The sequence below is a fragment of the Calliopsis andreniformis genome, chromosome 10 (assembly GCF_051401765.1).
Source record: "Calliopsis andreniformis isolate RMS-2024a chromosome 10, iyCalAndr_principal, whole genome shotgun sequence".
Lineage (NCBI taxonomy): Eukaryota > Metazoa > Arthropoda > Insecta > Hymenoptera > Andrenidae > Calliopsis > Calliopsis andreniformis.
This window is the reverse complement of record NC_135071.1, coordinates 9,575,342-9,603,111: the sequence shown is the minus strand read 5'-3', so window position 1 is coordinate 9,603,111 and position 27,770 is coordinate 9,575,342. Positions and strand designations below refer to the sequence as shown.

Here is a 27,770-nt window from a genome sequence, read left to right as displayed (position 1 = left end):
TTTCAGTGTCTTCTGCTCATGAATAATAGACAGTTCAAGCCTTCCCTAAGCTAAACTCGACCTAATACTTATTTTTCGTAAAATATCTATCTAAGTACGTATAAAGCACTTTACCTTCAACTCCGATTTCAATTAATGTTGGCCCAAATATGAAATATGTTACCAAATTTTTGTGCGATTGAAAGAGTCACACAATGACGCTGCCTGGATTTCGAATACTTGCGCATGCGCACCAAGTCAGCATTAATGGCGCGAGAGGATACATACATGAATACAAAATTGGTGCAGAAATTCTATTCATAAGATACCTTTAAATATTTTATGATAATCTACATAATTTGGATAAATTATGCAACGTATTTCATAAAACTAATTATAACATTCCTGCAGAATTATTAAAAATTCTTTTAGTAATGCAGAAGTATACGTACATATATGTATTTAAATTTGATTCCTATTATTTTTAGCTTCAAAGTTTTAATAGCAACAATTTTGTTTAAAATTAGTTCTTTCGCGTGTACTTTTAATCGGTTAAATAATTATGAAACAGCATTATTCACATTTTTTATACGAATGCAACTTTTGTTGTTTGAAATATATTCTTCGACAGTTACAGAAATTCTCGATCTTATTATATTAGAATATCACATCATTGTATCATGTAGTAAACTACATGACAAGCAAGGTTCTTCTAACATTTATTAAAAAATGGTATGCAACAGAGTGAAAAAGATAAGTTACTTGTATCTTTAATTACATAGTAGATACATGCCAGCTAGATGGACAATATATCAAGTAGGGTAAATTATTCTCACGAAATTGTTACATCATGACTGTCGTTTCTTTTGGCATTAATGAGAAGGAAATATTAATGTTCCTGACAGATGGTACATTATCTTCAAGGAAAATGAAGAGTAATAATACCTAATTAATGTGGAAATTTAGTAAGATATTTCACTGCGCAAATATATTTTAATAACTGGCAACAAAGTAATAAGTAGACTGCGGACTTTTATGCAAAATCAAATATTTATAGATGCATTTTGAGTAAAAGCTGAATAAAAATCTGCTTCATTCTTTAAATATCGTAGTTCCTACTTTGCTTTTAGTATTTTTAAATGTTTTTGTATAGAGTGTGCATTTTGACTCTTTTATACACTTAAATTTTCTATAAATGCATAAAAATCCGCAGTTTAGTAATAAGTAATCTTCAACTTTGTATTAACTAAGCGTGTACATTTGTTAATAATTCCAATATCACATTCGTGTTACAAAATATTGAACTCCCAATAATTAAAAATTTGATAGTACCCTGGTTAAACTGCTTTCACAATAAGATTTAATCGATCTCAAGTTTCTTAAAGCTCCCTTCGACACCGAAAAGATCTGTCGCCGATTTCCCTTTGCCTGGTCTCAATGATTCATTAACTCGTTTAGTGCGTTCTTCTTCCAGGAACCAGTCTCGATTTTCCTCAAGTTCTTTAATTACGTTGTTATGTAGCTCTTTCAAGGGGCCTGCTTTTCCTCCTGCTTCGTTTGGTAGTGCGTCGATGGGAATGAACTTCGATAGAGTGTCCAAATTCGAGTGTGTATGAAGCTAAATATTCAAACAAATATGTAAGCTATTTTTAAAAATCTTAAACTGTTATTAAAAACAAGACTAAAAATTTCCTAATAGAAATGCTTTCTAAGAAAAACGATCTTTCTACTGTACAGAATGCTCGACAACAGTCGGAAGAAAATTTTATTCTCACAAATTAAAAAACAGATCGAATCTCAGCGCTTCAAATTGCCTTTCAAACATTCAACTATCGTCTACGTACAAAGAGCTGATAACAATTTATTTCTGCCTTAACTTTGTCATCTAGAATCGCTCTACAAATTTTCTCTCAATAACTAATTGTCGGGCAGTCAGTAGCTAAACTAATCCTTATTACCATATCTAATAACTCTTTCTTCATGAATGGTTTCATCATATTAAGTATGACATCCATGACAGGCGTAATATTCATGAAGTGAAAGCCTTTTAGACGCACAGGCAAGCCATCTTGCAAGTAGTAAAGGTACTTCTTCAACCCCATGGGACTTAATCTAGCTGCGTGTCCGAAAACAACATTCTTTATATCAAATAAGATAATGTGCCCTGGCATGGTGCCTTCCACGTGAAGCCACAAATCCACGACCATGCTTAAATATTTCATGGTATCGTTGTAGACGTAATTGGAGGGCTCGTAGTCGATTAACCTGCCATAGAGAATTGGATAGCCTTCCGAAGTCGGTTTTTTTAATACCTGGACCGTTCTAGAACAAATAATAGATATGAAATATCTGTATGTAGAATGTGTTAATAAGTTTTAATGGAACATAGTGTTCTTCTTTTATGTTAAAAATTATTGGCATTTTAGAGAAATAAACACAGATAGACTCAAAAATAGTTGTTGCAGATTTTAGTGTTTCCCCTACTTTGACTCTTTCATAACTAGTGAAAACTTTGAGAATTAATTTTAGAAAAACTACAATTTCGATTTTATTCATTTTTGATCATTTATTAATATCCTTTTTAATAAATATATATTGAAAATTTTATTTAAAAATATCAATATTTGTTGAATTTGTTCAACAAATTGTTAATATTGTAACTAAGGAAGTTACAGTAGGAAAATCCCTTAAGGTATCAGAAATCAAAGACATCTTTTTACCATTACATGGATTTTCATAAAATTACGTATCCAAGCCCTTGTATTATTTGTCTTATTTGTTACAAAATTGTAACGTCATAGTCCAAAGTTGTGCAGTAATGTACTATTACATACAATAAGCTTAGATGCAGCCAAGATAATTGCGTGATGAATGATGCGTGTGAATGAGGCGATAACAATATATGAAGTAAAAGAGAATGAATCGCGTTCTATGGTATTACAATTACATAAGTGACCTTGTTATTAAAATACATTTTTCAGATCTTTAATCAGCAAGCTATTTAAGTATATTCTTCATCTCTTCTTAAACTTCATTCATAAAATGTAATTGATAATTACTGTGACAATTATGAATACACAACAGTGAGTTACTTTCAAAAGTTATCTATGTCTCTTTTATTACATTCCTGAAATTTTTCTTTTCCTCTGTAATTTTTTATCGCGTTTAATACCACTCACCTTCTGCAGAAAAGATTTATCAAGTACTATATCTAGATGGAAACTTAAACAAGAAGTATGAACTTTATTAAAGGTACTAATAATTGAAAACGAGTAAGTTACAAAATGATTAAAAACTGAAATGCAAAAAAAGAATATCCTATATTTATCTGTATCTCTTTTATTACACTTGTGAATTTGACTATTTGTAAACCTCTGTCTTTCTTTTTTACAGAAAAAAAGTTCTACAGTTTTTATACCCAAGCAAAAGGTCAAAAAAAAATGCAAATCTGCATAATCTCAAGAAGAAATAAAGTTAAAGCATAATTGAAATTTCCAAAGTAGAAACTCACACTGTCTGAAAAGCTTTCCTTAGTTCTTTCACTCCTAGAGGATCTCTATTAGCGAAGAATTCAGGAACGTGGGTTCTCACAGTATAATACGTTTCAATAGTTGCTTTCGTAGGTTCTAATCGATAATAATTACTGTGCAGAAATAGTGCCAACTCAGAGTCAGTTATTTTCGGCAAATGGGGTTGTTTCTTGTACCACTCTCTCAGCATCTGCATGTCCTCCTCTTTCAGGTCAGGATTCTTCTTTTGCTCGTCCTCGTACGTTATTCCTTTCACCACCATTTTGGCCTCCTTAAATATTAATTCTGGAATTTTGAAACCTCATGAATTTTCTAAACTTCAAAATTAATCCATTACTTTTGTCTGAGCTTTGCATCTTCAATAACTACGTTATACAAAAATCGAAAACTTTAAAAGAAAGTTTAACGTACAATTTTTTTAATTCGATTTTCGAGACAGCTTTATCGTTTTACAATTAATTTTATAGAAGCTTTTAAGGAACATAGAAGAATGAGTTCCTGAAGGAAACTATTCGGAAATCATAGACATATTCTAAAACAACTTGTTAATTGACAGGAGACATAGTTATTGCTAGAAGACACGTAAATAATTATTATCTAATCGTATTAAAGTCTCCAACTCAACTTTTCAAGCCCTTCTAAATGAAGAAACAGCAATTTCATTAAACTTTGCGTAATTTAAATTAGTAACCGTAGTTATAAATGTTGTATAGTAATTATACCTTATTCGAATACGTATAAGTTTAAAGAGATTCCAGTAAAGTTTAAAAAAAATTTGTTCACACAATTAGCACACTCAGAGATCCAAAGACGGAGTGATACTGACTTCGGTGGACGTTCTAGTAGAATCGAGCTCTCAAAATGCGATAAAATTACTTAATACGTGCTTGCGTGACAAGCGAGGTCGTCTATATAAAATTATAGATCCTGAAATGACATGAAAATTGTGCGAAGCTATTAGGAAAACGCAGATTCAGATACATACACATGAATACTACAATTGCCTTCGAAATATACCTTTAAAATAAAAAGCAGCCAGTTTAAAAATTAGTAACTTCTTTCTTTTTATATTTAGAGAATATATTATCACATTACTGTATTTTATAAAAATTGAAATAAACAATGAATAGGTGACTATGGAAATGTAATCTAATCATTTTGCACCCCAAATTCTTTTAAATTTTTTATTAAAATCTTTATTTCTCGTGTTTCGTAGCAGTTTTCTAAATAATAGTAAACATAACTTAATGCAAAATCACGGCGTGAGAAAGGGATAGATAGAAGGAAAGTACAGTGCTCTACCAGAATCATTGAAATCACTCGAGTCAAATACCACATATACATATGTAGGAGAGGCAGATTTAAGACACAAAATCATCTTAATATTAGAAGCTTATAAACTAAAGCCAGAATATAAGCTATGTATGAACATAGAGATTCACAATAAGCGTTGCCACCGAAAAGATAATTCTCCTGGCAAAACTCGGTTCAAAATATGCAATGAAAAATTTTATATAGACTCTACTCAATAAGTAGTTGAGTACTTGTTAAGAAATATTAATATTTGCAAATGGGTACTTGAATATGTCACAAAACTACAAGCATCATTTCATTTTCTGAATTTCATATTTTAATTCTGTTTCAGTTTCTTCTTTTTCCAAATTTCCTCTCCAGTATTTTCGTTCGAAATATAATTATACAAAGGCACGTGTTCTTTCTTTTCAACTACTCCATAATTTGCAAATTTTACTCAAAATCAATGAGAAACATTCTACATTGTTCTTTCTTAAACTATGCGTGATAAAAAGTGTCTAACTTAATTTTCTAAAACTGAGAAATCATACAAAAAAGTTTGTTCTTACTTGTAGAAATCTGCGACTCTAAAAAAAATAAATTCCACTTCTAAAAAATCTAGTTTATGCCTTCATTAAAGTCTCTGAGATAAAATTTTTATTTTTGATAGAAAGAGATTGAATTGATGGAACTTTTCATTTAGTTTCCCTTAACATAAACTGTTAGAACTTCTTTCTTACTTTCCCTTAATTTTAAAAAACTTTGATGCGAACTTCTCAAAAATAGAATTGATTTAACTCGTTCTACTTTACGTGTACAACTACAAAATTATCTTCTCGGTTCCAAAGCTCATTACGAAACGCTCTGCAGATTGAAGAGAGGATGAACGGCCTAATTAATTACCAGGTTCATTAATTAGGTAGATGTAAGGCAGTCACATTAACTTGAATCAGGGATCCAGACTCGTTCATATGAACCTCTAGACATTGAATGGAAAAAAATGAATTCCTCGAGTCGTTTTGATATGAACAACGCTCTCCTTGACGTCTCCACCGACGATTACAGTACAAGGATAAAATGACACCACATACGTAAAAACGATACACATGTCTGCATATTTATAACTGGTGGATAGTGATCAAAGGCAGCGGTTACAGTAAAACCGAGACGACCTTAAATAGCAGGAATAAAAGTCCAACTATTTTTTCGCATAAGAATCGAGTTCAGACTTGACGTGTCCGTAAAAACCGCATAGTCTAGTATAAAATCAGACATCATTAAATGAACTAAGTATGCTCATTACTCGACACGTTCGATGAGTCACTTTATTTTTGATCAAGAATCGGTTCAGTAGAAAAAGATCGCAGGCCAATTCTGCACTACTTCACACCGATTCGCAATAGAAGATAGGTGAGTCTTAGCACATGATACTGGAAGAGGGAACTCGAGGGTCCCAACCTTGATCAGTCTTGAAATTAAAAGTCCACTGGAAATCACCGTAACAAGTGAAAAGTTCGTTAACACTTTGTTTGGCATCGTCGAGGCTTTTGGTGAACAAAGTTTGAACCAAAAACAGTGCTGTCCTCGAGAGGAGTCCCATATGTTGCTTTATCCACTTTTGCTAATCATTTTTCGTGTATACAGTAAAAGGGCAGAGTAGTTAAAGATTGTTCTGAAGTCTCTTCTGCATAAGTGTCCATTAATGTTCTATCTTTACCAGTTTTTAGAACTGAGTTAACTTAAGCGAGCTGTTTGAGAATACGTGGACAGCACCGTCATGAATATATTAGGTTCTCCCATAAATACTGTCACCAGTAAAAATTCCACTTCTAAGAAAATCAATACTGATCAATATATTAAATCACTAATCTCTCAAATAATATTTCAACTTTTTTTTCAACAAAATATCTATTTCTTTGAGTCCACATGTAAACGAGAAACATTACTTATGAGATGACCTAATACATAGACAATAATTTTCCCACAGATCTAAGTCAAAGTGTTGAGTATACATAGTATTCCTTCGTTATAAGTTCACAGTTCACAGCTTATAACATACACAATAGAGATAAAAAAAAATTTAATTGTACTAATATTATTTTATGAGTGCAGAAATAACTTTGACTCTATATTTTTCTTATCATGTTGGTAGCATAGATCCAAATTGAGGATTCCCATAATTTGCTCTATTTCTGTTCCTTAATTATTAAACTTTCTTTCGATAAAACAATCCTGTGATGCCAGAAGCGAGAGTCAAAGAAAGAAATTAGCTTCTCATCATTTCTTATTCTCGTCTTCAGTCGTACAAAAGTGAAATTCGCGAATAATTGAAAGATATAAGGGTAACAATGAACTTATAGTGAAGAAATACTATAGTTCGCGTGTAAACTAACACTTGTAATCTAAGACGCGTAATCAATGAAAATCATTTGGCTATTTTCGGAGGGATCACCTTTTCAGGTTTTGAGAATCTTCGCTTCGACATGTACAGTTCAGCCAAGCAAACTTGACATAATGAAGTAATTTGTAGGCTATCCAACGCCATCCAATTACATCTGCAACTGTATAATAATTTGCAGTATAGTCTCAGGGGGAAAAACCAATACTAATGTGTGTTAAAAATAAAACTAACAACCATAAAAATGTATAAAATTATACGTATAAACAATTTTTTGAATCTTAACCCACTGTACAATCCAATATACTCCAAATTCTAAACACAAAAATGAAGAAAATGCTGAGAATTTTCCTAGAAGTGTCAGATTCGCTAAGTTGAACTGCATTTCAATATTCCTTCTCATCATACAAAGATTCCACTTGTCGATGCAATAGTGAAGAGAACATCTCACGTAATATGTAAAAAGTAAACCACATCCAAGAGGGATGCCTCCAATTTCTAGCATTCAGCTTAAAAAAAGACTACAAAATCCTTCTTCAATACTCACTGCTTTATTTCCTCACGAAAATTCCCATTACTTTTGCATCTATTCAAACAATTTGTTCAATAGCTGAGAAAGATTCGTGTCGATTTCCATGAATCAATATAAATTATATCTCATCAGTAATCTGTTTTTAATTCATCGCATTAGAATGTCAATTGAGTAAAAAAAAAAGGAAAGAAAGAACTTATAGAAGTGAAACGCAAGAACGTTTAGAAACGGTACTAACGATAATTGTAGCAAAAATATACAGGCCACGATGGCTGCTTACAATATATACGATTCACAGATTCTTAAAGAAAAGGAAACTTAACAGATAGAAAAAAACTTCGACAGAGAACATAACGATAAATGACGCCGAACAACCAGTGCTCATTGTCAGCCAAGCTTTGCTGTACAAATTTTTCGCTCGCTGACAATGAACCCTCAGATCGCACTTACGAATCTAAATTTCGTTACAATTACTTGCAATTTCGCAAAATGACCAATTACACCACGAACGAAACTATGTGGCCCATGCTACTCCGCCGAGTTACTCCAATAATTCTTACTGATAACTGTGAGCCTCATCTTCGTATTACCCCAAGAACAATTATGATTCTTTTGAAGATTTTGCAAGGGCAATGAACAAAGATGAAACCACATATTTATATACAGAGTATGTGTGAGTGTGTGTGTTGTACATATATATGCTGTCTGTGTATGCATGTAGGTACGAAACAAATTGCATAGACGTTCTGGGAATCGAAATTCTGAATACACATTTAGCCATTGATTTTCGCCAGGTGTAATCGCTAACGGATGTAGTTTCGTCGTGCAAAAAAAGCCGCTGGAAGTCCGAGACTTTCGTACATAAGGGGCAAATGTTCAGCGGATAGGTACAATAGGCATAGTAGTCTGGAAATTTGAAAAATACATTAATGATACGTTCTATATGATTCAAAAAAGCAATGTTCTAACGGTGCCATTAAATGTATGTCTATCTTATCGTCTTCGGTGTAAATTCTACTGTGGCACAAATTAATTTACTCGTTATCCTCGTGTTCGATACGCCGTGTAAATAGAGTTTCAATTGCAAATCAATGTCACGATATATATTTATATGATATATATTTATATGTGTATAATATATATATATATATACATATACACATATTATATATATGTATATATATAGAGTACTACTACTGGTTCGCTTGAGCGTACGCCCAACATACAGAATTTTTTTTCCCAAGCACATCCACCACTTCATGACAAAAGTGGACTAAACGAGTCACACAACCAAATCTCAATGTTTCTTTTATTACTGGTATCTTTGTGATCTTGGATCCCAAAAAGTTGATTCTAAAGAGCGCCTCCAGTTAGTATACGAACTTGTGTATGTACATCTATACAACCCTTATCTATTTTGCTCAGTTAAAGAAATGTATATCTAGTATTGCTATGCGATCCCTACATATACGTGATTTGAAACTGAAACATGAAAGCAAGTTAAGACATAAAGTCTAAAGATTGAATACCAGTATTCACAGTGAATATAACACAAAGTACTCCAGATATCTACAATTTCAATGACTAACACGGTAAGATTGATTGCTTACAAAATGTAAAAAAATATCTTTCACATGAGGAGTGTACAACCTCTTAAAGCAAATTGATGTCGAATTAAATACACTTCAATTCTTTATGATGTGCAGAATGGAAAAAAACTTGGAATTCTACGTAGCATCATCCCTCTAGAGCCTTGTACACTGCGAGATCAGCTTTATAAAAATGTATCTTATTTTAATGTACCCCAGCAGGCAGTGATTTGGTTGTGGGCTCGTTCATCTCGTTACATTCGCTGATGAATAGAATCATTCAATAAATACAAAAGGCAATAGCAAAACTCGCTACCCCCAGAAACATCGCTACCCTCGCATTTAATCGTTCGCTTAGTTTTAACAAATGTATATACCCAAACTTATTTATGAATTGCACGATGAATGAGAATGCTAAAATATAATTAGAATGGAACGAATGGAAACTCGCAATGATAAAAAACATTTAGAAAAATTCTCGATATGACTATCTAAGTCGCTAATTGTCGTGTCCCTCACTGTTCAAAAGGAAGCACGGACTGACGCAGTTCACAGAATGTTTACACTGTTTCGTACGTACGTACAACATGTGTACTCGCAGTAAGGAAAAAAAGAAAAGAACTAAGATTAACATTACTTGGAATAATCGCGATTCTTGGTGATTCTGAAGAATCGATTCCAGATAAAATCATACTTCGTCTACAAATGCGATCGGCGATCTAAATCACTAATTACTGAAAAATCTAGGCATACGGAACCAAACGCTGTACTGTTTGCGCGGCGGCCTCCTCAGCCATCGCAGGAATTATGCATTAGATTAATTCAGTATCTTAAGTTACCTAGGTAATGTTGTTTCGTGTATTAAATCATTATCGTAACAATTATTTGTTGGGCACACACCGAATTAAAGTCTCAGCTATAAGCACGCATCATACTTTTCTTCCTTCTTCGGGGTCATTAGCCATCCTCTTTCGGAGGGGTAAACCAACCTAGAAAATACAATTAAAGAAGTAGATAAGATAACAAAAACTATCATTTATAGATTAAATGATCAAAAATAAAATTAAAGACTGAAGCTACTTTAGAAAGCTATTCGAAATATCTGTACAAATACAAATGAACTCCTATCTCTTTATATGAAAAATAAAAGCAATATCTTACCATTCTTTTCGTGTATTTGTACAAGAGACTTGAACGATTGTTGTGCACGTGCTAGACTATATTGACCTTGACTCCCACAAACTTTCCCAGCACCACCAGATCCTTGAAACTGTATGCGTGCTTTCCCCTTCACTAATGTTGCCGAAATCTGCATGATTACTGCCTCCACTGTATACGCCGAACTCCATCCTTGTTTCGTTAAGAGCTCCATGCAAATTGCTCCTCCAATGAGAACGTACCCACCAGAAATCATGGGATGAACGACTCTGACGAATGGAGGCTCAAATGGATAAGTTTCCTGCAACAATAATATAAATTATTCTACCTCTGAAGGGTAATACTCTAAATAGGCCGTAAAACAAAATTCAATTAAAAGAATATTTAGAAAAAATACTATTTAGAAATGGTGGTGTACCTTAAAAAGCATATTGAGAAGAATACTATCTTTCCCTTCCTTTTCTTTGAGAAGTATAAGATCGCTATGTAAAGGTGAATCAGGATCCACACACATGAGCCTGATATTCCATTCATACAAACTGTCGTTTACTAATTCTATGCTGTACATTCCTGTAATAGATTAAACACATTATTTGAATTCCTATGATACAAAAGTTTCTCAAGAATAGAATCTAAAGGAAAGAACCCTACCTTTTTTGAAACTGTCACTTCGATAAATGTCGCGTAATTCTTTCATGAGCCTGTCTGTGGCTTGAACGCTTCCACAAGGAGAACCTTTTAAATAATCTTGTCTTTGATTCTGCCGCAACCTTTCTAGTGTCGCGAGATGCTCCAAATCCATTTCTTCACCCTTTAACAAGAAAATTAGCACAGTAAAATATTTATTTAACACAGTAAAATATTTAATACAAATATAAATACACTACATACACAATTTTTATATTCAATAGTATTACTGTTTACCTTACTCTTGGCATTAGCATCTCCCTCATCCATGTCTAAATGGAGGTCTTCCTCAGTCTCGCTTTCCTCATCTTCATCAATGTCTTCCACATCATCTGCTTCCATTTTTTGCGCAGCAGCTTCATTTGTTCCTCCCAAACGCAATGGGTCCAAAGCTGTTCTCAATCGTTCAACATCAGGTGGTTCTGGCAACGAGTGAAGTCTACATAATTCTTTCAAGAGAATCCCAACTTGATTAATGACATGGTTGTCACGGCCTGTGGTATTACTTAAAATTTGTACCGCGTTTGTCACACTTGTCTCCTCTGATTCTGCAAACCATACTGGAGGTGTCGAAGGATAAGTTTCCTGTAACAATATATAACTTAATATAATTATTCTATAAAACAGAAAATTGGTAAATCTTAATAATGAAGTTAAACCAATAAAATGAATTAAATTCTGAGGAAATATAGAAGCTTAATAATTAATCATTTAACATTGGTGGCTGAAAAAAAGTCGTATTCTTTATTTTAATAGCTCTTGTTTGAAACTGAGTATTATAATGTTTGGACCTTTGTCTTTACTTACAAAAGAAAACGTCAAAACAAATTGCTTCAGTAACAAAGATGCATTTACTACTGACATCTATAAATTATCTGAAAATTTCGTTAAACTTTGAATTCCTTAAAATGAACAATGGGCAAAATATCTTCAATGTTATACATATCATAATTAGAACTAAAATATTTATTGTTATTATGTGCCAGATGACAATGAAGCTAGAATTATTAAGGAAAAGTTTTTATTTTTAGAAGTAATTCTGTTGTCTCTTACACTAGAATAGGTATTATTGTGAGTCTCTATGACACACATTGACCTCTACCGTGATGTATTAATTCGGCAGTAAATCTTCACGACTGCCCCACCGAACCCAGATACAATCTAACTAGAAAAGATTGTAACTGTCTAAAATCTTCCCCAAAATTTGAAAAAGGGGCTTAAGGAGAAGGTTGCATACTGCTCTTGTCAAAAACTAAATAACACTCGTGTTATTGTTTCTTTATCCGATGGGTCGCGAGGCAGTGGGAACGTGGGCTTTGTACGATCGAAAATTGGTGATCGGAAATCGCATTGTTCGAATCCGCAATAGTGCTGGTCACACTTACTGTAATATTGGCGTGTATTTCATATTTCTTCCCATTTTTACCGACGAACCTGCAGCTGAGCTCGTCCACACTCGCAGACATTATCTGAAACCTCTCATGGCTCTTGGGGAAGACGGACTCAAGAGTTTTGATCTCCTGCTTGAGGGTGTTCAGACAAGCCATTTGGGGGAGCGTACGAGAGTGCCGTACCCCAAATTTCTCGGCGCCGCTTATCCTAAAAACACTGCGAAGGAAACACGACGTACCCGATGACTACCCGACAAAATGGCGACCGCGACTGACTACTTCGGACAGGCTCGGCCAAGTTCGGGCGCCACCGATCGCGACTCACCCCTTCGGCCGCGTTCGGTCAATTTCGTACGGGTTCGAGCACTACTAACTGCTTCGGCCAGGTTCGTGCAATTTTGCGCGCCTCTGATCACCGCTGAATGCTTACACTCGGTTCGTGCGATTTCGTGAGGCCCCAACTACCACTGATTCTGGCGGTTATTTGTTGCTACTATTCGCAAAATTTAACTTACATGCGAATCTATGAAATGGAATTATTTTACCTAGCTAACTAGACCCCTCCTGACTAAAAAGTTAATTTAAATACTAAGTAATAGACTGCAAATCTTTACGTACTTATGGAAGATTTAAATATACTAAACAGTAAAAATGTACATACTTTTGTTACTTTTTTAATTGAAAATAAAGTTTTTTGTATTTTGAATTATAAAATAAAATAGGCATCGTAATACTTATAGAAGAGAAATAAAATTTTATTTAAATTCTCTTTTTACTTTTGTTATAAAAATATGAATGTGCATAAACATCGCAGTCTATTAATTAATTGTAGGAGCCTATATATTGTATAATAGAAAAGTTTGTTAAAATGATAAGTCTTGTTGATTATATCATGAATTTATTTGAAATGTCTAATATTCTAATTCTTATGGTCTATATGTACAGGTGATAATGTAATAAAGTATAATACACGCATCGTTTTAACATGTTAACGAATAAATGCTCTAATCTAACATACTAGAAAAAGTAATTAAATCCTAACTCTTGGACTGGGCCCACGAATCTCTTTTATTTTTATTTTGAGATATACGTGTATCTATGATCTCCTCGTTGTAATAAGAAACTTAGTAATACGCAATAACTTATGCTTTTGCGCAATTATACGTAAATAAATAATCATATTCGTTTATATTTAATAAATCATATTTATTTACATATAATAATGCATTCTTCAATAAAAATATCATCTAAATAAAACAAAATTTGGCTTCTATTAAACGGTTATCACATCAAAATTTATTTCAATAATTACCGCGAAGAAAATTCATTTATAAATCTGACAATTACAAAATGTAAACAATAAATATTAATTTACATATCATTGCACAGATGTTTTAATTATACTTCACTTCTAAGAATTCTTTGCATTATAATCTTTTTGGCTATAATAAGAAAAATGTGGACACCAGTTCAATGTACGTAGTCTTTTTAATGGCAATAAAACCTTTGAAGTAATGATATCACTAACAGTAATTTATAAATAACAAAATATACCATCTCCACCGTAACAGGATGCCTAAAGCCTTTCTTTTATATGGAAAATCCATGATGGTCAACATTAATTTATCACTAATTATCTCCATACAATATATACATACATATTTCTTCACATATACATACTTGGCTTTCTTTATGTAATAGTAATTAGCAAATGTGAATGTTAATCAGTCAGCAATACTAATCGAAGCCTCTTTTTAAGAGCAGAACCAGTTAAAAAAGCGTACTAATACGCCAGAACTTTATTAAATAGTTAATTGTATCTTATTTTTACTTGAACTGAAAATATAGTAGATAAGATCCAGTGAGTGCTTTTGTTATAAATATGAGGGATTTATACTAAATGAGGTTTCCCATTTGTATAAAATTATAGATTCAACCGGAAGACTAAATGATTTTACAAATTTTCCAGTTTTACAAATTCAAGGTAGGTTCTTCTCCTGTTGCAAATTATATCTTTTACATATAAATAAAAGAATATTAATATTTGTAATTAACATTCATGAGATATGCTTGTTTTCGACAAATACCCATTTTATTATAAAATCTAGGAAATGAAGAAAGATCAATAACTATCTGCATAAACGATTCTTCAAACTTGAATTACGCGTATCATAAAGAAACGACATTTTTAACGAGAATAAAAAAAGGTCAACTGCATATTTTCGTATTCTGGAATGATTAAACTCGTAAAATAGTTAAAATCTTTTTGCATACACTTAGTGATACATATCTCACTGACTGTTAACATATGCCATGTGTTTAATGGTATCCTAAGCTGCATATTTTTTCTTCACTTTATTGACTTAGATATTTAGATATTGTCAATATCTGAACAGAATTGCATCGCTGTGTACGGTGTCCTTTGTTAATTTAATTTTGACAAACAGAATTTTCTTAATGTTTCAGACTTATTTCGTGTAATAAGTCCCATTAAAACTTACGATAGAATTTCCTATTAACTCATTGTCGTGAATTAAGGACGCTTTTAAGTTATTCTGCAGCTAATTATCAGGATACATATTAGCAATAGCTAGGAACTTGAAGAAGTATTACTTCCACTTCTTTAAATATACAAATGCCAAATTTTTTTTGATATCCGTTCGACGTGCGATATAGGTGAATTTTAAACAACACACCTACAGCACTTCCCTATCGCATATCAGCACTTTCTTTCTCCGAATCACATCTAAATTAGAACTTCCGTTTTATTTACAAAGAAATACTACGATACTCTGTAATAGAGGTAGAAAAATGAAATGAAATAAAAAAAATGAGGAATGGTTCCGATAGTAACGATATTCTCTATCCGTGTATCTCCCTCGTTTAGCAACTTCGAGTTCTAAACGCGATACGAAAAAAGGTATCATTACTCTTAATATATAAAAGCACATTTAAACTGCCAACTGTGCAACATTTAACTTTATACATCTGAGTTTTATTTACAGGCAGACTTTCGTCTCGTAGATACACTTTGGAGAAAGAAATAGCTCACAATGTGTCACAGATCCCTTGTATATAAAAGGTAATCCTCAGTGTGCGCTCTTTAACGCATGACGTCAATTCTTCATCTGTGTTTTCGCGTTCCCTCAGAGCGTACTGATTTGCTACGCACACGAGTCAAAGTGATCGGCTTTTTCAAAACGCCGAATGATAGTAGTCGTAAGTAGGCCAGTAAGGCTGTAGCCAGTCCTAGCTGGTACGTTGACGTTTTTTGGGGGGGTAATCTTCGGAAGAATGCGCTGGTGTTGGCATCACCATGTCTCCTCTGTTTAACATGTACTTCAATTGAGGCATATACTTCATTATACTTTTCACTTGTATTAAAGGTAATTCCTCATTTAAAGAGGAACACTTTCCTGCTTCCATTAACATCTTCATTTGCAACCTTCAGAAAAGAACACAAATATTAACTTCGTAGACCAGTGTTTAAAGTATCAACTAAATGAATGGCATTACATGTTCCTTGTTAGTCAAAAAATTCTGCTCGAGTATCTTACCTATTTCCTTGATACAAGTCAATGTGCAAAACTTCTGTTAGGACTTGCCGACAACTATTAATGTCACATGCGGGGAAATACTGAGCCACAAAGTCTGGGAGTGTCATTAACAACTCAGAATAGATGTATGGCTTGAAGTTAATACAAGGTACCATCTTGTCTTCCACAAGAGCTTTCTGGATTTGGTAAGGCTGCACTTGGCAAGCTGATATATGAGTTTCTGATATTGGTATCAGTGGCTTTCTACCTCTGGAATCTCTAAAATCAAATAGTTAAATATAATAATAAATAAAACAAAAATACATATAGGGTAATGGTAATCAGTTTAACCGGAAACCATTTAATGGGTGTTGGCAGCACTTACAATGTTAACAACATTTAGAATAAATGGTGCAAACACTAAGAGGGTTTCCAGATAAACTGATCACCCTGTATTTCTGATATTTAAATAGACAATATCTTTGTACCTGGAACTGTTATTACTACCATTCACTGGTATCAATGGTGGTGGGTATTTTGTGTGAGATGTGTTATGTACAGATGGTGTATGCCTCTGTGGATGCAGTAATGTGGATGCTGAAGTCGGCGATGGCATTAGAGCTTGTACTTGTTCGCTTAAACCAAGCATTTGCGGGTACGTATTCGCACTCACAGCGTTAGGTACGCCTAAAGCCGGTGTAGTGTATGTAGATGCGACCCTAAAATAGAAAAGATTCACATTAAAAAAAGAATAGAATCGTAAAGAACATATACCCAAGTATTTAGGTAAATTACTATAGCATTCAAGAAAATTGCAAAATATTTAATAACACACTATCATATACATTTGCAGTTTAATCTATGCTTTCAAAAACAGTTTTAAGTATTTTGCAATGAATATTGAAGCAAAAGAAAATACATACAGAAATATGTACATGGAGTATTAATTATTAACTATTAAGTGTCATATTATTGTAATTAGAGGTTCCCTACAAAATGTATATGTTAATTCATTATTTTAATATTAAGTATGTTATACTGTTTACATAAATTTCGATATTTTGCTACCTAATAATTCAAATAAAATATAGTTCAATAATAGTAAAGTATTTCAAAATGAGAATACATAACAAATATTTACATGTTTCATGTATATTAATTTAGCAGAATTTTCGAAAAAAATAAGTTAATCACAAATTGACTTGTGAACAGAGGAAAATGGAAGAAATAGTAAATACATAAATAAGTAATGTTTAAAGAGGTAACACAGATATAGTTATTATAGTTTTTGCGTAAACCAAAAGTTTGTTAATCATAGTATTCTTGTGCATGCTATCTTACTTTTACGTAGTAATCATGACTATAAGTACATTTTACAGGGACTCACCAGTCATCCTTCCCATAGGTTGGATAACTATACAAAAAAAAATCATACGTTGTATGTACAATGCAAAAAGCTATAGTGCAGGTTTTCCACATAATAAATAATAATCTTTTGCAAATACAAATATAATCGTAGATGTTTGAAAGAAGAAAACAGATTCCTAGTTTCATGTTGCATGCTGATTTTATTCTAACATACAAAGTGAATTTATTCATGGTATAACTAAATAGAAGGTGATACAACTTTCTCTATAAACTTAAGCTGAAGATTTAGAATACACTTTTTATTAATAAGATCTCTTCAGAATTTATTTTTTAGTCTATTATTTACTATCTCTGCTTATGTATTATATAGAATTTTGTAAAGCATTCATTATTTATCATGTTAAAAATTTTTAAATAACACTCAACCTTTTACTTAAAAAAAAAAAACGAATGAAAAAATTGAAACTATTATTGTTACATTATCACTTTAATCTTATTCAAAAATTATCTTCTTTTCAGTTAAACCATTATTTTAAATCTACCCCGAAACTATATTAAATATTTATATAAAATATAAAAGTAACTAAACTGTGAGTAAATAAAAATTACTTCAGATAAATTATACCCTTTTACTTATCAAATGAATATTTATTTAATATTTCCCTTAATATCATACAAGACATTTCAAATAATTCAACTAAGGAATCATAATTAAGTTCCAAGTAAAAATTAACACAAAGATTTGGAGAGAATATTTCATTGCGTGCTTTTTAACATTGAAATCATACCTAGTGTACAAGTTACTGATTTTGATGACTAAATTGAAAGCAAGCACAAATTTTTGTTGCTATATAAGATTAGAGAAAATGCTATAAATCGAACAAAAACCGTTTTGAATATTTTGAAGCTTTGTTCAAAAAACATCTATATATTAGGAAAACTTGTATGTTTCTTACCCAAGATTGGGTTGACTGGAATGGACAGTGGCTCTCACGAGAGGGGGTGGTTGAGCTTGTGCAACAGTTTGCATTGTTGTAACTGGATATACTCCAGGATACTGAGCTGTTACACTGCTACCACCCCCTCTACTCCTAGACTGCTGCGAATAAGTTTTTGGTTGTGTCGTCATCTGCTATAATCATAAAAACAAATAAATGCTATTAAGTAATTGCTAGTAAATCTAGATATCTACAATGAGATCAAAAACTTACACTATGCATGTTTAGAGACGATGGCATCCGAATAATCGAATTCGCTTGAGACACAAGGGCTGTTTGGAAAGTGGGTTGGCCTCCAACAAGACCAGTCCAGCCATTAACATTTTGTACAGTGTTCAGCATTGGTTGTGTTACGATGTTCGATCTGCCGGTAGGAAGTGCAGTCGGCGAAGAATGCGCTGGATGCGTGGTCGCAACAGGCCTGGGTTGCGTGATGCGCTGAGAAGTGTTGGCAACAGCTCCACGTGGTAGCATATTATGCATAGGAGTAGCCCTCGCGTTAAGAGTCGGCTTATTCACGTTGTTTTGCACAGAAACAGGCTTCGTAGCTGGTGGAGTCGGTGGTTGCTTGGTCCATCCACCACCACCTCCACCACCTTTACTATTAACTAACAATTGAGAGTCCATAACTTTGGTCGGCCAATAGTCTTCGAATCCCGTGCCGGGTGGGAAGTAACTTTTAATATCATTTAAACTAATTACCGAGCACGTCTCACTTGCAAACAGTTCATTACGAATACCCTGTACTTTACAACAAAACTTCAAATACGACAAGTCCCAACCTTCGAGCTTCTCTGCTTTCAGCTTCAGATTTTCAGTCTCACCCTCAAAATAAAACAGAGGGACGTACTGAAGGCCATCCTTCACTGTATAAGGAACAACGGATTCCTTATTTATTCGGATGAAACCACACTTGTCAGCCTTATGTTCGCTGGTCACATTCGAGTTTGTGCCTGCAGTCAATTTCGTGTAACACACGTCCAGAAAACTATAAAATTCTTTAGCGTCCGACAAACGAACCACCAAGTCTTTACACGTGAACTGTTCTCTACCAAACTGATTCTCACAGTGCTTTCCATTGATTTCATTGAATAGTTTGCTTTCAGCCTCCGTAATGTAGTAGCTTCTTATACACGTGCAACTATAGATGTCCGAGTGCAAATAGCTCAGGTACTTGTTCAGTAACTTAGATTCTAAGATTCGTACGGCGCAATACTTTTCACCAGAGCGAAATATATATGGTATGTGACAGTCATCGAAACTTGTCCAGCCGAACCTGCCCCTTTGACTCTCGTCATCGATTGGTAATTTGCCTTCCACAGGAAGAGGTTTTGCGGCGACAGTGGTCGACGAATCAGCTGGTCGCTTGGTCAAGTATCCTAGTATACTAGGAAGATTGGACTGAGGAAGTAGGCACTGTGGAGGCCTTTGCTGGGGTGCCCCTGTAACTGCAGCACCCATTTTCGCCTTATTTGCTTCCACCATTTTGGCAGCCAGTTCTCTGATTTCCGCTTCATCGGGGAGTTCTTGTTTGACTACAACTTTATCACAACCTGAAAAGAGAAAAATGAAAATAAGATTACTATAATATGGAGTAGTAGAAATAAAGTGGCAATTAATACTATGGCTTGCCATGAGTAGTATCTGTTGGGCTGAGTCACTGATAAGTTCCTTAAAGATTTTTTAACACTTTATATATCAAAAACCTTTTAATAGGCTTATAATAGGATTTACCGATAGATGGTGTGGCAAAAGGAAATTTGTTAATAAAATATGTTACAGTAGATTTTAATCTAAAATTCAGCACTGTTATTATCACAGCATCTTATTACTCTTCAAGTAACTTGTTAATTTTATTTGCATAGAATTGAAATAAAAAAAGTAAATTAGACTTGCATTGAAACTTAATTATGATTCAACCCAATATATTTTATACTATACATTCTTCATGCTTATTAGAATTATTTTGAATACACTTAATAGTAATACTACCTAAATTCTTAATAAAATTTATAAAAATTGATAAGTATAAGCGTGTTTTTAGGTTGTGTTATTAGTATAGTATGAAATAAGGGAGTGCATGTAATGATCAGAAAAGTTCGTTGAACCACCATCAATAATGACAAGAAGTGGTGGAAGAAGAGCGCGGGAGAACACACACCACATGTCAACGCGCGGTATAACCAATTAATTTGACTGATTCTCATTATTTGTTAATCTACCACCATCTATTTTTAAACTGAAGGTAAGTAGCATTTGCAGTACCAAAAATCAACTGTCTTAGCATCCGAAAATTTGACAGTGTCAATGTACACTATACACGTGGTCGCGACCACGCGCATGTCAGTACAGTACAGTAGCATCACTGTCACATTGGTTTTCCATAAGCATAAGCACACCTAATTTAAGTCACAAAATCGTGATTACATTCTGTCACCACTAAATTAAATTTCTCACTATTAGTAAACAAATAGACACTTTCTCACAGATTTATGCGGAATTAATCACAAAAAATAAACACTTGTGCGCACGCTGAGACACAAATTACAGTTATTTCCACGCAAGAGCACAAAACTTGCAATTTTCCAAGCAAAAAGTCTATATTCAGGCACACCCAATTACAAATTTAAATTGCGTCGTAAATACGCAGAGGATTTAGAAAAAATACGAGATACTTTGGAAAAAACACTGCACAGCGATGAATTAATAATCTCACTTAGTAGATCCTCTGTGTCTAAACGAATAAGGAGAATCCTTCACCTCAAGAACTCAAAAATAGAGTCCTACAAGACCCTAACAATAATTTTAAAAAATGAACCAACTCAAGGATGTACATATCGAGACTCCCTCGCCAAACTTGCTACCACTACTTCTGCACATCCTTCTTTCACGAGGAAAGATGCATTTAGGACGTACTGAGTGACACTCGCTCGGGCGCCGCCGACGTCCTTTTCTCGAGCCATATGGCGTCCGTGCTACTATCAGCGTTCACCGTGTGCATGTTCATGATGTTGTTCCTCATCCTCGACGGTACACAGCGTGCCTTGCTTCAATCGAAATCACATCTCGACGGCGAGGAGGGACGCATACCAGCGGCTGCGTCTGTTCACCGATGTGCACTGTCGATGAGACACACGACCATGTTACACGATAAGGAGGGGGGATGGAACAGGGTCGGGCGGAAAAGTTATCTCGTTCCGACTCGCGCGGCTTCTAGTTTTCACGCTTTCCCTCAACGTTTCACTTTGTCTGCTACTATTATAGAAAATTGTTCGTCCACTGAGGAAACAGTTTTGAAAAAGAGTAGGTGGATATCGTGTTAGATAGATGTTCCTGGATAGCTCTGGATCTTAAGGAGATTTTGGATTAAGGTGTTTTCAGTCGAAACTTGTGGTATTTGTGTTCTAAGGCCACGGAAAGTATAAGCTTCATTTTTTGTGAGACTATTCTGCTGGATACATGATAGTATCATCTTCACAGCTTCTGTTGAGTTGTCTTTAACTTCTTTTAAGAACATCCTTCATTTTTTAGTATTCACTGATGTCTCCAACTTTCTTAAAATTTTCTTAAATCTTACCTGGAACTGTTATGTAAAGCTAATGTTTGTTCAAGTGATCTATTTGTTATCATTAATAATCGTGGATTCTGGTTTTACCAATTTTTGTGTTCGGTTTTTGCATTCAAAGATCAATGATTTAAAAAATTTAAATCTCCAGGAGATAAAAAGAAACTGATATGTCCCGGTAACTGCTGCCATCTATGGGCTGCGAATATCACTAATCATAGGGAATCTGTAAGCAGGAATTCTATACGCATGTGCCAATTAGAAGCGCGAAAAATTGGGAAAGAATATTCCATTTGAAGCGTCGATTATTTCTAGTTTAGAAAACTAATTTTAAGATATAAAGAAAATAAATTACTAAAAGAAGGCGAATTTTTGCACTAATTAAGGATAGTTCATTGTTCGATGCACAATGGTACATAAGATCGCAATGAGACACGAATCTTTAATCGAAGCTGAACAATGACAAGTGAAGGATTTCTTCAGTTTTTTGTTTTAATTTGAGATTCAAATCACCAATCTCACTTTGTTACTCTTAACTCAGCCATCCTCTCCTATTCCATATTTCGATTTAATAAACATGAGATTGAACCGCAGAGTTCTCTTCATGCTTCTTCGCGCATGCGTTGTGCGCCATGTGATTGATATTTAAGTCCTAACCTGCGAAATATCGCGCCTGTGTAAACTTCCATATTTGCATACACACATAAAATATACACATTTACATATATATTTTTGACTGCAAAATGTATGAAGTAATAAACTCTTATGTGTTTATGTACATTGCATACAATATTTAAGTCCTTTACCAAAGGCATCAGAGTTGGTCCTACACCTCCACCTACAACTTCTTTACATATTTATACATTTCTGGTCTTTAATTCTCATATTAATATTCTTTTACAGTCTTGATATCCAATCATCTATAGAATCTACAATCTTATGTCAGCTACATTCCTGATGTATAAATAGTTGAATATCGTCGATCATGTTTCGCATCGTGTATCAGGGATCGGTTGCAGCTAGGTACATACCGCTCAAAGAGTGGCCAGGGCCACGTAAGATCGCAGCAGAGGATGTGACAACGTTGCACGGTCGATATGCTCTTTCAGGCAAAGTGCCAAGATTGGTAAACGCACGCTAGGGTATATACCGTATATACTCGCGGTTTCAGGTGCCCTTCCCTCTTCTAACGCCCGCCTTACCCCCCCTCCGATTCTCCTGGAACTGATCCGTGGGATTCTGCGCAGTAGTGGGGACTGAATAATAGGAGTGGGGGATTTGAAGCTGCGCAGAACCCAGCCAGACGTACAGCACTGTTTGTGCATCTGCGCAGCTTTATGTACCCGACCTCCCGTATGTACTCCGCATATATGTATTATACTTATTATTTTAATCATGATTTACCGCTGCGGCGTTGCCGGTTCTCCTCACAGGCACGCCCACTCCTTTTTTTCCACTTTTTTTTGTACTCCTACACATGAAGAAGTGTCGCTTGGTCGATACGCAAACAGGAAACAAAAAATGATGAGCGTTGATCAAAAAAGTAAGATAAAGTATTTTACAACTATTAACATGGAATTATGTACTAATGATATAACGCAAAAACAAACAAAAATTTTTAAGTACTTGTTTACTTGTTAGAATAGATTATAGGCAAATGCAACGTTGTCGCAAGATGGCCGCTGTGACCTTGATTAACCCAATATCTTCGACGTATACGTTGGGCCAGTTCTGGCAACACTGGAAGGTCAAGATCTATTTATAGCAGCCTTTTATTGCTGCTGTTGCTATGCTGAAGCAGGCTTAGTTCGGAAGGGGGGAGGGGTGGAAAATGGAGGGGAAAGAGGAAATCACCAAAGAACAATATGGCGGCTAACCGGATGTACCCTCATTCTCTCACCATAATAGGATTATCTTTCCGTATCTTTTCAACATTCTTTATTGATAATTCCTTTCTTGTATTTGTAGCAATTATGTACTCATGAAGTTTTTCTCAATCATGAAATTGCAAAAGGAAATATATACGTGAAACTGAAGTATTACACGCAAAGGATTCTACAAAGAATGCTACCTTCGATCGCGAGTAAAGTCATACATAGAAAGACACTTCGCAAATATTGAGTAGAAATAGAAATACAGTTTTGGATAATTTAATGAAGTTCGATTTCTGTAGGGAAAAAGAGGTTGTCTTGCTATGCTCTATAATTTTTCTAGCCACACATATGTACTTTTTTTGCGCAACTCCGTAGGATTGCACATGGCGTCGTGCACTTGTAGCAGCTGACGACTTTCCTAGTGTGCGTTCCCATGGCATACAGCAACACATACACACAAGGTGTGCGAGGCTGCCTCGGGAATGCTCGGCAAACTTCGTGGAACTGCCTCTTTGTTACATCATTCATTGGCTCCTATGTAGTACATAGGGGCGGGTATATTATGTACTACGCCTGCACATAGTTCCCCCCAAGCTCGACTCGGCTATGTACTGTATATAGTTGCCTCTGCATATATGTGCCCCGACAGAGGAGAGAACTGTAATCCGCGTTACACGAGGCGCGCACCGACGCGAATAACTAGAACGAACACTAGTGCATCAAATATATGTTTCGCTGAACTGTTGTGTGAGGTAAAAAACCTTCCAATCTATGCTACAAACTGAACTGCATATCAATCCTTATTTGCTCGTATTCAGTGTCTTTTAAAGGTTGCCTCAATATTGGGACTTCAATATTTCTGTTCCGAAAATTGATGTAGCAATTTCAGTTTCGGAAGCAAAGAAAAATAGGTTTCATTCTATGTTACACGTTGTTCTGTTCATGTACGGTCAAAGTTGATTATATGAGGGCAGTTCCAGACTAAATAACATATCAATCCTTATTTGCAAATATATCAGTGTCCTTAGAAGATTGTTTCAGTATATTATTCAAGATTTTGACCATGTTGAAGATTATTTAAATACTAGGACTTCGAAAAAGCATTCAACACTTATGCTTTGTATAGTTAAAAAAAAGTTTAGCTTGCTTTGCAGTTTGTTACCATTTAGCTTTGCAATCTGAATTTGATAGTATCTTTACAAAATTGGTTCAATATTAGGATTTCAGTATTTCCATTTCAGGGATTGATATAACGATTTAATTTTCAATTAAAGTGTATGAGGAAAATTAGGGTTCACAATATATACATATCACAGTATATAACGCATTCGTTTGTTTACATACAATTGAAAATTGATTTGCTGAAGTCAGGTGTTTTTAAAATACGTTATTTTAATTCAAATTATGAGAACAGTCTTTACAATCACATGCACCCATTAATGATTGTTTATATTCCTCCATTTCCAATTACGGATTTAAATAGTAACAAACCTAGAAACTACTAAATGACTAAAATTAAATTATCTATACTGACTGCAAATTTTTACTTATTCTCACGCATGGAAGAATTGTTTTGATCTAGTCTGCCTATTCGTCACACAGTTCTTTCTAAAAAAACATCTATATCGCCAGGATCGTCTTACAGTTGCTTTAAATAAACCGTGACGTCACTTTCTGCGTGCACACACAGATGAGATGCGAATTAACATCCTTTTATTGATATTTTCAAAATGCACACTGTGAAGTACTTATCAATGCAAACTGTAAATCATGTAACCAATACATTGCAACTAAGCATAAAAAGATGCAAACGTAGTATAAACATCACTGGTAATGTAATCAGATGCTATCATAACTTCGTCAGTAAGAGTCACGTGATCGCTACACTACGACTAAGCAATTATCATACAAATCTTGTGTCTTCTATGGAACTATACAAACTTTACATACTTCACAAATGCTTGAAAAGTAGACTCAAACCCAAATCAACGTAATCCACTGTCTTGCATAACAGCGGACCTGTTGACTCAATTAAGAAACTAAAACGCATGGACTGCAGCTAGGAATAAAGTCGACTAGAAGGAACAAGAAGAGAAGTACAGGAATTAGGAATTAAAAAATCAACTGATCCCTTTAATTCGAGTTCAAGAATGACATAAGGGAATAGATCAAAATAACGTATCTCTAAACATTGTTCTTCCAAGACAACTTGGCACAGTAGTCACTTAGAGATGTTGACAGGTAGTCGCAGCAAGCACGTTTCGCCGGGTCCGCACGAGGCGCAGCTCTCAGGACACACCGCGATATGCCTCTTACTGTGTAAGTAACGTGATTGAATGTGGTGGAGTGGAGCCCGAAGCAAGAGACCTAACTAAGCCAGAAAAGGACGGACCGACTACCAACGCGAGGAGGCTACGCATGGCAGAGAAGTAGGGACCGTGTATCTAACTTATACATAAAAAGCGAACGAAGAGGAGGGGGGAGGAGAAAGAGAGCTACGCGCGAGTCTGCTGTCGCCGCCACCCATAACCTCAAATCTTACCTCCGCTGATTCGGGCCTCGACGATCTGCACGTCCTCGTCGACGCTTCTCTCATTCATCTTCTTCTCCTTCTCGTTAACCTGAATGTCCATGCACATAATTTCGCGGCACGAAACGACACTTCTGCCACACGCACACGGCACCCCTGCGTCCCCGTGACATTTACATCAAACACTCGGTGCGCGCGCGCGAAATCCACGGGGAAAGCGAAAGGGTCGTCGCACGGGGGCGCCCCGGAATTACGCTCTTTCTGTTCGCACAAAATCACTTGGGAACGATCCTTCTCGCGCGAAAAGGTTCAATCCCCGAGCGTGACACGCGATTCGCCCGCGTTTTCTGCTGTTTCGCGCGGAGGTGAGCCGAGAGGCCGACGGGGTTCGTCCAGATTTGAATGTGGCACACGTTGCCAGTTCTTTCCCGACACCCTCTCTTCCCCCCTCCGCCTGGTCGTTATGTACTTAACGGTTGCGACGTTGCCGCACATCCGGTACCACGGTGTTCTGGAGGGGGAACGAGAATTTCGCGAAAGAGTGGGGGTTGTACATAAGTACCTGACGACCCCCTGGTGGGGGATTGAGGGGCGAGAGGGGGGAAGGGGTTGTACATACAGGAGAGGGGGGGAGGGGAGTGTTGTTGCTCGGGAATGGGAATTTTCCATGACGCTTCGAGGCAACGGCGACCGTTAGCTGAGTCACGTGGTCTACCGGAAATCGGGGGAAGCGATCTGCGCGCCATCGTCTTCCGGAAGAGGATATTTTACCTTGAAGATGACCCCTCTTTATTTTGCAGAAAAATTCTGTTTGCCCTTCTAGTATAGTAAATATAAATAAAAAAAAATTAATGAGAAATTGAATGTACGGTAATATACAGTAGGACTTTGATTAACTAGCTTAACAGCAGACCCAAATTTGAAGTACACTCCTGATGGCTAATGTTATGCTGTGGAAACTAGTGTTTAATCATAGTACAAATCTCGATTGATGGTTTACTTTAATGATATTAAATCACAGTAACTTTAATCTGAATAAAAGGTTGAGAATAATTGTGATCCAGTTAATCGTGATTCTATTGTGCAACTTTTTTCGAAGGATTTTGAAGAATGTCCTTCATGGGAATTTAAATTTACAATGATAAGGTAGTATCTGTACAGTGATATCGAAATAGGTGACCCACTTTAGTAGGACATTCTACTCTTCCTGTGGAATAAAAACAGATCATATATGTATGTATGTACCAAACTACAAACTCTTTTCTTCGAGGCAAAAATAGTTTTTGTTCCTAGTGAAATATTTTAGGAATACCTAGAAACAAAAAATTGGTGAAAATGAATT

At 35.0% G+C, this 27,770-nt stretch overlaps 3 protein-coding genes across 10 annotated transcripts; all 3 read right to left on the bottom strand.

Annotated features, from left to right (window-relative positions):
• Positions 1-609: 609 nt before the first annotated feature.
• On the bottom strand, positions 610-10,244 carry LOC143184305 (alpha-tocopherol transfer protein-like). The gene is made up of 4 exons (XM_076386382.1): positions 10,161-10,244; positions 3,491-3,794; positions 1,938-2,301; positions 610-1,597 (listed from the first exon to the last, which is right to left on the bottom strand). Exons 2-4 carry the CDS (start codon positions 3,769-3,771, stop codon positions 1,340-1,342), a joined length of 903 nt encoding a protein of 300 aa, XP_076242497.1. The 5' UTR covers positions 3,772-3,794; positions 10,161-10,244; the 3' UTR covers positions 610-1,339.
• On the bottom strand, positions 7,730-12,810 carry LOC143184304 (ubiquitin-conjugating enzyme E2 Q2). 2 transcript variants are annotated; one of them, XR_013002756.1, is made up of 7 exons: positions 12,552-12,810; positions 11,404-11,751; positions 11,131-11,290; positions 10,898-11,049; positions 10,483-10,780; positions 10,222-10,310; positions 7,730-8,638 (listed from the first exon to the last, which is right to left on the bottom strand). XR_013002756.1 is itself a non-coding variant. In XM_076386381.1 (6 exons), exons 1-6 carry the CDS (start codon positions 12,711-12,713, stop codon positions 10,279-10,281), a joined length of 1,152 nt encoding a protein of 383 aa, XP_076242496.1. In that variant the 5' UTR covers positions 12,714-12,810; the 3' UTR covers positions 7,730-10,278. The 2 variants fall into 2 exon arrangements, 1 of the variants encoding a protein (XP_076242496.1); XM_076386381.1 differs by having other exon boundaries at positions 7,730-10,310.
• Positions 12,811-13,416: 606 nt separating this feature from the next.
• On the bottom strand, positions 13,417-26,927 carry LOC143184522 (uncharacterized). 7 transcript variants are annotated; one of them, XM_076386820.1, is made up of 7 exons: positions 26,441-26,927; positions 18,673-20,012; positions 18,418-18,593; positions 17,481-17,507; positions 16,582-16,812; positions 16,115-16,372; positions 13,417-16,002 (listed from the first exon to the last, which is right to left on the bottom strand). In XM_076386820.1, the coding sequence occupies exons 1-7, from the start codon at positions 26,535-26,537 to the stop codon at positions 15,807-15,809; spliced, it is 2,325 nt and encodes a 774-aa protein (XP_076242935.1). In that variant the 5' UTR covers positions 26,538-26,927; the 3' UTR covers positions 13,417-15,806. The 7 variants fall into 7 exon arrangements, with proteins under 7 accessions (XP_076242935.1, XP_076242938.1, XP_076242934.1 ...); XM_076386823.1 differs by lacking the exon at positions 26,441-26,927 and adding an exon at positions 23,056-23,302; XM_076386819.1 differs by lacking the exon at positions 26,441-26,927 and adding an exon at positions 21,376-22,058 and having other exon boundaries at positions 18,418-18,590.
• Between the last annotated feature and the right edge of the window lie 843 nt (positions 26,928-27,770).